The sequence below is a fragment of the Ornithorhynchus anatinus genome, chromosome 15, assembly GCF_004115215.2.
Source record: "Ornithorhynchus anatinus isolate Pmale09 chromosome 15, mOrnAna1.pri.v4, whole genome shotgun sequence".
Classification (NCBI taxonomy): domain Eukaryota; kingdom Metazoa; phylum Chordata; class Mammalia; order Monotremata; family Ornithorhynchidae; genus Ornithorhynchus; species Ornithorhynchus anatinus.
In genome coordinates, this window is record NC_041742.1 from 2,818,245 (window position 1) to 2,828,544 (window position 10,300).

A 10,300-nucleotide genomic window follows, 5' to 3' on the forward strand; every position below is an offset into this window, starting at 1 on the left:
TGCTGACTTGTTCATCCCAAGCGCTTAGTACAGTGCTCTGCACATAGTAAGCGCTCAATAAATACTATTGAATGAATGAATGAATGAACTCTTGGAGTCCTTACTCTGGGGGCTGGCCAGGGCGTGCTGAGAAAAAGAGGAAACTGAGGCGGGCTTGGAGCCCAGTCGGATGGGTGGCCTTGGAGCTCCTCGAGGGCTTATGAGCCCCTACCCCAGGCTCTCGCACATCCTATGCAGGGCAGTGGCCCACCCCCGGGGCTGCTCAGACAAAGCTGCCAGCCGATGGAATGACCGTGTGGGGGGGGGGGGGGGGGGGGGGGCATTTCTCTACCCGCTCCCCAAGGTTCTGGCCAGCAACTCTGTGACAAGCCCCCCACACCCATATCTCTGAGAAGCAGTGTGGTATGAGAAGCAGCTTGGTTTAGTGGAAAGAGTGCTCAGTCTTGGGAGTCAGAGATCATGGGTGCTAATCCCGGCTCTGCCACGTGTATACTGCGTGACCTTGGGCAAGTCACTCAACTTCTCTGTGCCTCAGTTCCCTCATCTGTAAAACTGTGAGCCCTATGTGGAAAGGGGACTGTGTCCAGCCCAAAGGTCTCTATTTCAATGGGGATTAAGACTGTGAACCTCATGTGGGATAACCTGATTATTTTGGATCTCCCCCAGTGCTTAGAACAGTGCTTGGCACATAGTAAGTGCTTAACAAATACTATCATTAATATTATTATCTCTACAGCCAGCTCCTCCACCACAGCAACTTGAGCAGCAGCAACGGCAGCACGGAGGACCTGTTCCGAGACAGCATCGACTCCTGCGACAACGACCTTACGGAGAAGGTGAGGACCCCGTCCTCCGGCTGCCCCGGGCCCACCCGGCCCCGGCACCACCTCCTATCCCACGAGGACCCTCACCTCCAAGGCCCCGTGTAGGATGACTAACCACTGTGCTGTCTTCTCCCATCGCCCCCCCAGCTTCTACTCCTTGAGACTCCCCAGCTCGCTTAACCAGTAGGAGTGGTAGCACTTAAGGAGCGCCCCTGAGTACAGTGCACGCCACTAAGTGATGCGACACATTCCCTGCCTACAAGGATCTTCCACTGGAAAAGGGAAGATAAACGTAAAAGGACAAAAAGTAATCCAAATTATCAGATGTGCAGTTGATTAAACATATGTGCCCAAGTGCTGAGGAGGGTATAAATATGAATCCCACCGTTTTTTCTCTCAAGCCCCCATCCCAACCCTCCACTTCAGCTTGAAGCACCTTTTCTCTTCTGTTCTGCCAAGTCTCCTTCCTACCTGCTTTCAGAGTCCTCCAAAAATGGCACCGCCTCCAGGAGACCTTTCCTGATTTAATCCTTTCTCTCCTCCAAGTATGACATCCCACCAGCTGCTCCAGAACTCAAGTATTAATGTGTACAGTTAAAAATAATACAAGTAATTATAATTTGGCACTCTTATCCATAATATACTAATCCGTTTATCCGCTCCCCTCTTCAGATTGTAAATTCCAAGAGGGCAGGGTTCACGCTCCTTGAATCCGTCAGGTCTCCCATCAACTAATCCAGTGTTCTGGCCATTCAAGCCCAACCTTGCAGTTGAAGATTATCCCATTTCTGCTGTGTTTGGAGAGACATCTGCCCTGGGTATATCTCTTTTTATCCCTGCCCAGAGGTGCCTGGGGAAGTCTCTCCTCCCACCCAGTTGATGGGGTCTTCTCCCACCAGTCAGCTGTTGCACTCCAAGACTCCTCAAGGCCCGATGTTTCCAGCCATGAAGGGTCAGAGTTGGTCTCCGAGAGACCAACCTCTTTCTTCTTCCTTCCTACCTTTTCTCCTCCTCAGGTGAGCTTCCTGGAGAAAAAAGTGACTGAGCTGGAGAACGACAGCCTGACCAACGGTGACCTGAAGAGCAAACTGAAACAAGAGAACATCCAGCTCGTGCACAGGTAGTGCCCGGGGCGGGTGCAGGCAAGGTGGGCCTGGGAGGGAGAGAAGAGTTGATTTTGTCCCCTGAGAGGCAGCACTTGGGACCCAGGGAAACTCTGAGAACTGCAGGGGGCAAGTCGTGGGGGGCTACCATTTTCCAGAGAGCTGAGGGCCATCTTGGCCCGTCAGGCATGAGGGAGTTTGCAGGCCAGTGCAGCCAATCGGAACATCCAGTGACCGTGGCTCCCGCATGACGAGGGAGGGATCGGCCCACCTGTCTGCTTGCACCGGCTTACTCCGTCTTCCTCTCTGCCCCCGACTGGAAGGAGCCCTTGGGAGAATAGGAGCAGTGGGTGTGGAGGATGAGCGGGATCTTGGGGCCAGTGGGGAGGAAGAAGAGCAGGAGCCATGGGCTAGGGGGAGGAAGAAGAGCACTGACCCAGGACTTTGCTCAGGCTCTCCCTCCACGTCCCCAACCACCCAGTCCTTTTCCACCAAGACAGATATGTTCTGCTGCTTCTTAGTTTTCCCGGCTTGGTTATTTTCACCTCTTGGCTCAGGGCACCACAGCAGGGGCAGAGTGGGTTAGGGAGAGGCTAGTTGACGTGACGGTAGCCGATGAGTTCTCCGAGGGGAGTGGGTGTAGCTGGAGAAGAAAAGGGGACCCAGAAGTGAGCCTTGAGGGACTCTTACAGTTAGAGGATGGGAGGCAGTAGAGGAGCCCTTGCAAGTGAGAATGAGTGGCAAGAGAGAGAAGAGGAGAACCAGGAGAGGGTGGTTTCTATCTGTTGCCGACCTGTTCATCCCAAGCGCTTAGTACAGTGCTCTGCACATAGTAAGCGCTCAATAAATACTATTGAATGAATGAATGAATGGTTTCTGGGAAACCAAGGTTAGATAATGTTGCTGGGAGAAGGGGGTGAGTGTGTCCCAAAATGATAGGGCTGAGGGAGAAAGCCCGAGCTGATGGTGGGAGCCCTCTATTAGCATGCGGCCTCTCGTCCAGGGTGCATGAGCTTGAAGAAATCATGAAAGATCAGGAGACTATGGCTGAGCAGACCCTGGAAGAGGAGACCAAGCGGCATCGTGATGCCTACGGCAAGCTAGAGAAGGAGATGGGCACGGAGCTCGAGCTGCTGAATTCCAGGTATCGGGTGCTTGAGCCTCAGGGGGCCCTCCGTGCCAGTGGGAAGGCCGACTTGTAAACCTCTAGTCATCTCTTGAGTGCAAGGATCATGGCTGACTCTGAACTCTCCCAAGCAGTTGGATCAGTGATAATAACAGTACTATTTATTGAGCACTTCTTATATGTCAAGCAGTGGGGTAGATTCAGTACATTCAGGTAAGACATAGTCCCTGTCCCACATGTCTAAGGGGGAACAATAGATATTAAGTTGCTGTTTTACAGATGATGAAGCACAGGTAAGTTAAGTAACTTGTATTTTTTTATGGTATTTAATTGCTTACTATCTGCCAGGCAATGTACTAAGCTAGTCAAGTTGAACCCAGTCCAAGCTCCCCCGGGGCTCACAGACTTAATTCTCACTTTAGAAATGAGGAAAGTGAGGCACAAAAAAGTGAAGTGACTTCCCCAGGGTCACACAGCAGACAAATAGAGGAGTCAGGATTAGAACCCAGGTCCTTCTGATGACCAGCCCTGCACTCTTGGCACTAGACCTCTCTGCTTCCCTGCACACAGTCAATTGTAAGCTTCTTGAGGGCAGGGATCCCTAACTACTAACTAACTACTACTAACTACTAACTTGTGTACTCTTCCAGGCACTTAATACAGTGCTCTGCCACTTTAGGCTCTGAATGCATGGTAATGATTGGTATGGAATCCAACTAATGCAGCTCTCTGCTTCCTCAGAGTCCTGCAGCTGGAAGAAGAAAACGGAGACCTCAAAACCACAGTCACACGCCTCAAGTCACAAACAGAGAAACTAGATGAGGTAAGGGTATCGTGGATCTCTTGTTCTTTTAAAGCTCTGGGCCCCAGAAGAGGGAGCAGAGCGAGACTTTTGGGAGTTGATGATTCAGTCTCCAAAAGGGTCTCGGATATCTCCGGGTTCCGGATGTCGACTGGTTCCCGGGAGACCCCCTCAGAGTTGTCGGACTTCCCTTCCCACCTCTGGCAGTGCAAAAGGCATGGGGAAAGGGAGGTGTCAGAGTATCCAGTGGCATGGGGCCAAGCTTACCAGTGATGTGATGCCGTGAAATGACCCCCTTCCGCTTGGAGTACTAGAAAGCCTGATGGTAGAACACCTTCCTCACTTCAGTTGTTTTAAATGTGTGTTCATGTCCTGAATGATCTTAGATGTAAAAAATCAAAGTCCCAAATAAGTCAGGACATGTAGAAACCCTGGTTACTATGCCCTACTGTTGGATTCTAGGAATGTTGCCCTCGTAACAGCTGGGAACTGGAGGCTGGCCAGGGGAAGACTATAAATGGGGAAACTCCTCCCAACCCTGGGAACATGAGGGGTTCTGTGCATCTTTTTCCTTGCTAACGTCCTCCACCGCCAAAAACTCTGAGGGGCTTAGAGAAATCCAAAAGGAGCCTTGGCTTTGTTTTTCCAGAGAATCATATTGGTGGTCCAGGAAGACTGCTAAGGGATTGGAGGGAATTGATCCCCTAAATGTGTAGACTGAACGTCTGGGGTCTGGAAGAGGGTCTTGTGGTGCCGAGTGGCAGCTTTCCCAGGGAGCTAACAATCCATACCCCGTGCTCCTGCCGCCCCCTTCGTCTCCCAGGAGCGGCAGCGGATGTCAGACCGCCTGGAAGACACCAGCCTGCGGCTGAAGGACGAGATGGACCTCTACAAGAAGATGATGGACAAGCTCCGGCAGAATCGACAAGAGTTCCACAAGGAGCGGGAGGCCACTCAGGAGGTGGGTTTACCCCCCCCCCCCCCCCGCCCTCCCCTCAGTCTCCACCCTGTCCCCGGGCGGGGCGCTCGGGACCCCGGGGGTGACGGGTTCTGTCCCCGCAGCTGATCGAGGACCTGCGGAAGGAGCTGGAGCACCTGCAGCTGTACAAACTGGACTGCGAGCGGCCCGGTCGGGGGCGCAGCGCCTCCTCCAGCCTGAGCGAGTTCAACGCCAAGGCCCGCGAAGTGGAGCTGGAGCACGAGGTCAAGCGGTTGAAGCAGGTGAGTCGGGGGCTCAGCTGGGGCCAGCCAGATGTCAGGCTGCCCGGGGTTCCGGACTCTTCGCCGCCCCTCAGACCTCTCTCAGGGCATCTCTAATTCACAACCTGTTGAGGCTTTATGGGGCTCTGCACTGCTGGCCTGCTTTTATAGGAAGCCAGCTCCATCGAGGTGAGATGTTGGGCTGTGCTATCGGAACCTGACTCAATATAAACGCATTCATGTGGCTCTGTTACTCCTATAATTGATTGAATGCCCAGCTTTGTCAGTTTTTGATAAGACTGGAGCCTTTTGACCTCGGTTGAGGAACCAATCCTCTACTGACAAGGTTCCTATGGGGAAAATGGGGTTCTGACTCAAGTTGCAACCCAAGACCTGGCTTGTGGGAACCGCTTGTCATTCAGTCTGAGGGTTAATGATGATAATAATAATGTTGGTATTTATTACGCGCTTACTAGGTGCCAAGCACTGTTGTAATCACTGGGGTAGATACAAGGTAATCGGGTTGTCCCAAGTGGGGCTCACAGTTAATCCCCATTTTCCAGATGAGGTAGCTGAGGCACAGAGAAGTTAAGTGACTTGCCCAAGGTCACACAGCTGATATGCAGCAGAGGGGGCATTAGAACCCATGACCTCTGACTCCCAAGCCCGGGCTCTCAACACTGAGCCACGCTGCTTCTCAGGTTGTCGGTACCTGTTGAACAGCTAGGGTTGGGCTCTCATCAGCCCACTCCTTTGTCCCCAATCGGGACATTTCTGAAGACAACCCACAGAGTTGCTGTGGATGAGTCCACAAAAGCATGATGAACCGGTGGTATTCACGTACAGAAAAATCCCAAATTCACACCGAAGCCCGGGCTACCTGAGCGAATTATCTAGGTCATCTTAGCCAAAGACACATTTTGGGCCCAATTATCCAGGTAATTGAGGTGGTGCTGATAATAGGTCTCCATCCACCACTGAAATAGACTGTAAGCTCCTTGGGGGCAGGGATCCTATCTACTTACTCTGTTGTTCTCTCCCAAGTTCTTAGTTCAGTGCTTTGTGCAAAGTAGGCACTCAAAAAATACCATTGATCAACTAGTGGTAATAGTAGTAAGTGCTTAAAATGAACAAAGCACTGTACAGAGCATGGGGAAGGAGCACAGAGGTGAGATCAACAGTCCCAGCCTCTCAAAGGGCTGACAGTCTGAGTAGGATGGGGAAGAGGGTAGCAACAGACGGATCAAAAAAGAAGATAGAAGATGAAACACAACAGCAGAGCAGGGTTTCAAACTCCTCGCGACTCAGACCTAGCTTCCCGAAAATGCCAACCGCAGCCACGGTCCTAAACGTCCTTGAACGTGGCCATCCCAGGCTCTAAAAGGCAATTTATCTCATTTCCCCTCTCTGTCGCTCGGCAGGAAAACCAGAAGCTCCGCGACCAGAATGACGATCTGAACGGGCAGATTCTAAGTCTCAGCCTGTATGAAGCGAAGAACCTCTTCGCCACGCAGACGAAAGCCCAGTCGCTGGCCGCCGAAATTGACACGGCCTCAAGGGATGAGGTAACTGGGCCCGTCGTGACCTCGTGGGGCCTCTGGCCTGACCCCAGTCCCCAACCGGGACTCTGGGCCTGGCCTTGGAGGGGGTGTGCAGTCTAGCTGAACAGAGTGGCAGGGGAAAGGTGGTGGCTGGGGCAGGAATCAAATCTGAAGGAGCTATTTTTTTTCGTGGTATTTAAGTGCTTACTCTGTGCCCGGCATTGTACTAAGCCCTGGGGTAGTTACAAGTTAATCAGGTTGGACACAGTCCACGTCCCACATAAGATTTACTGTCTTAATCCCCAATTTACAGATGAGGTAACTGAGGCCTAGAGAATCAATCAGTGGTATTTATTGAGCACTTATTAGGTGCAGGACACTGTACTGAGCTCTTGGGAGAGTACAAAACAACAATTAGTGGCAGGTTCTCTTCCCATGGAGGGAAGTTAAGCCCTAGGTCACACAGCAGACAGGTGGTGGAACTGGGATTAGATCCCAGGTCCTTCCGACTCCTAGGCCTGTGCTTTAACCATTAGGTCACGCTGTTTGGTTTTCAAGATTTGGGATTCTAGGTGTCATGGTCTCTTTTAACCCAAGTTCAGGAAGTTCCCATTGCTGGCACACAGCAGGCCAGGGACAGAGCTGCGGCTAGAACCCAGTTGTCCCGGCTCCCAGACCCGTGCTCTTTCCACCAGACCACAATGCCTCTCTCAGGCCATGGGTCTGGGATCCTAATGGCCTCATTCCCAAATAGCAACAGTAATCACACTTATTGAGAACCCCCCAGGTGCTGTACACTTGGGAAATTCAAAATAAAGAGGTTGTTAATGGCATTTATGGAGCCCTTACTGTGTGCCAGGCACTCTGCGAAGCACCAAGGTAGAGAGAAAGCCATCAGGTTGGACACAGTCCATGTCCTAAAAGGGACTCTCAGCCTTAATCCCCATTTGACAGACGAGGGAACTGAGGCACAGAGAAATGAAGTGACTTGTCTAAGGTCACGCAGCAGATAAGCGGTGGAGCTGGGATTAGAACTCGAGTTACTGACTTTGAGATCTGTGCTCTATCCCACTTGGCCACGCTGCTTCCTTAGCTACAAGTTTGCAATCTCACAGGCCACATCTTTCAGTGGTATTTAAGCACTTATTATGTTGCAAGTCCTGGGGTAGATACAAGTTAATCAAGTCGGACCCAGGCCCTGTCCCCACATGAGGCCCACAGTCTAAATAGGCAGGAGAAGAAGTATTGAATCCCCTTTTTAAAGTGAAGAAGCAGAGGCACACAGAATCAAGTGACTTGTCCAAAGTCACACAGCAGATAAGTGGCACATCTGGAATTAGAACCCAGGTCCTTAGGACTTCCAGACCTGTGGGGCTTCCCCATGAGCCCTTTGTCTTTCTCTTTCTGTTCCAGCTCATGGAGGCTCTCAAAGAGCAGGAGGAGATCAACCTTAGACTGAGGCAGTACATGGACAAAATCATTCTCGCCATCCTGGACCACAACCCATCGATTCTGGAAATCAAAAATTGAAAGGAAGATTGCCCCGGCCTGCACATGCCTGAAGACTCCCGCACACGTCACTGGATTTAAACATCACTCAAACACTGTAAATGGACTTAAAAAAAAAAAATATATATATATATATGTATCTATGTTTGGCACGTGTGAGTGTGGATGAGTGAGTGGATGTTTGAATTCGGTTGGCCCACGGCTGATCTGAATCGTACAGATTCAGATTGGGTAGGTATTTGTGCACTTTGGCTGGGATGGGGGGAGTTGAAGAGTGGCTGCTGTGTATTAATGTAATAATAAGTAGTGACTGGAATCCTGTGTTTTCAGTCCTGGGTAAAAATGATTCTACCTCTGGTTGCAAGGATTCAAATATCTGGGGCAGAGGCGACCCGTTCTCTCCACCCTGCAATACCCACTCCGCAAAGGGCAGAGAACGATTCTTTTCCTTGGAGACCTTGACGGCTTCGCCTCCACACGGGCCCAGGTTGGAGGTGGCTGGCCCTCAGGGGAACAGACGTGGGTTTTAGTGTAGGTGTGGCACGGCCGGGGTGCCCAGATGAACGGGTCCATCTGCCAGTGTTGACCCGGTGCCTTTCAGCTCCTCTGATTCCCACTGGTCTATTGCATGCTCGGTGTGTGGTATCGGGGGCCCACTGGGACCAAAGGATCCTCTTCTACTTCTCACCTCCATCTCTCCGTGGGTGGGGTGTGCACGTGGCATTCGAAAGTCTTAGGGATCCTGGGTTTTCCAACCAAATCAGATGATTGGGGGAAGGAAGAGAAGGAGGAGGTGAAATGTCTTTGTCTTCTTGAAGCAAAGATGTCTGGGATCTCTAGCACGTCGGTCTCAAAGGTACCTATCTAGGACACTGTGGCTCATAGCCAGGGTCAGAGGCCGTGTCCACTCGGTGACTGGTCATCTCCCCCATAATGGGCTGGGCCGGTTGGGTCAGTGATTAATTTACAAACCGGATGAGCACGTAATCGGGTCTGAGGACTGTAGATGCCAGGCTTAGGGCACCCACACGGTGAAGGGAAGGGAATGCTAGGATGTCAGTGGGACAGAATTGGGGAAGTGAATGATTCCTGGGATGCAATAGGAAGTGATGCTTGCGACTTTTTTTTACACTTTTGAGGACTTGGTTCTCCACAGAGGGTCTGGTTCGGTGCCGCTGGGAAACTCCCAGGTTGTCGCAAATTTTTAATGTTGTTTTTTTGTGATGCATTTTCCTCAATCAAATATATCTCTCTATTTTTCTGCAGTTTGTATTCTTATCTTCTGTTTTCTAATGGGCAAAAAATTGCTTGGGAGACCTGGGGGAAGGGATAAGGTGGCCAGAAAATGGGGGGAAAAAAAACCCCAAAAACTATTTTCTAGCCTCTTCCCAAACCCGATGTCACAGGGGCGCGGGTGGGAACCATGGTGATGGGACCTTCATTCATGCCCACGGTTCAGGGGTTGATCATTTCATTAGGGCCCAGGATTCATGGGGTGGGATTCAGTGCGAGTTTTGTTTTTCTTAGCAAAGCACAGAATTTCCAACTCCATTAAAGATTGTCCTGATGGCACCACTTTTTGGTGATGATGCCGTAAGACTGGAAGCAACTTTGGAAAAGGATGGTCTTTCCGAGTTGGATCCTCGCAGGTGCTAGTCGGGTGGGGAAGGGAGGTTGGCTCTCAGCATAGGCCCAAACAGGCAGCACTGTGAGGGGACAGAACCATTTCTGGTGGAAATTGTGAGCCTTAGGAAGTGTAGAAAGAGCCCAGGCTGGGCTCATCCTTGACAGCAGGCCTGAACCTGGGCCAGGAACAGGGGCCCTCGGGCTCTTCTGGGGCTGTGGCTCAAAGCCCCAGCTACTGAGGCTCAGCCTGAGCCAGAACAGGATGTTACTCTGGTTGACCCTGTAGAATTGTGTGTTGCCTTGAACTGTGGCTGTGACAACCAGGGTAATGGTAATCCACAGAGGCACTATGCCTCACATGACTCAAGTTCCTTAAAGGCTTCTCACTATCAAAACAAGCTTCACCTGATCTCCATCCCCAGCCCTTCCCACTCCCACTGACCTCCAGGAGGAATGGGGGAAGAAAAATTATTTTCCTATCAGGTGCTTACTGTGTGCTAAGGACTGGGGTAAATACAAGGTAATCAGAGGGCCCATTCCCTCACCTTCCCTAGATGGCTACGTGCTAG

General features: G+C 51.3%; 1 protein-coding gene across 3 annotated transcripts in view; it reads left to right on the top strand.

Annotated features, from left to right (window-relative positions):
• The window catches only part of RAB11FIP4 (RAB11 family interacting protein 4), a 56,814-nt gene extending 47,444 nt beyond the window's left edge, over window positions 1–9,370 (top strand). For all 3 annotated transcript variants that reach the window (XM_039914197.1, XM_029079906.2, XM_029079907.2), the window contains 8 exons: window positions 737–836; window positions 1,841–1,944; window positions 2,931–3,071; window positions 3,795–3,876; window positions 4,679–4,816; window positions 4,918–5,076; window positions 6,477–6,620; window positions 8,010–9,370. In XM_039914197.1, the coding sequence (XP_039770131.1) occupies window positions 737–836; window positions 1,841–1,944; window positions 2,931–3,071; window positions 3,795–3,876; window positions 4,679–4,816; window positions 4,918–5,076; window positions 6,477–6,620; window positions 8,010–8,126 (985 nt within the window). In that variant the 3' untranslated portion in view covers window positions 8,127–9,370. The remainder of the gene's footprint in view (window positions 1–736; window positions 837–1,840; window positions 1,945–2,930; window positions 3,072–3,794; window positions 3,877–4,678; window positions 4,817–4,917; window positions 5,077–6,476; window positions 6,621–8,009) is intronic.
• Window positions 9,371–10,300: the final 930 nt, after the last annotated feature.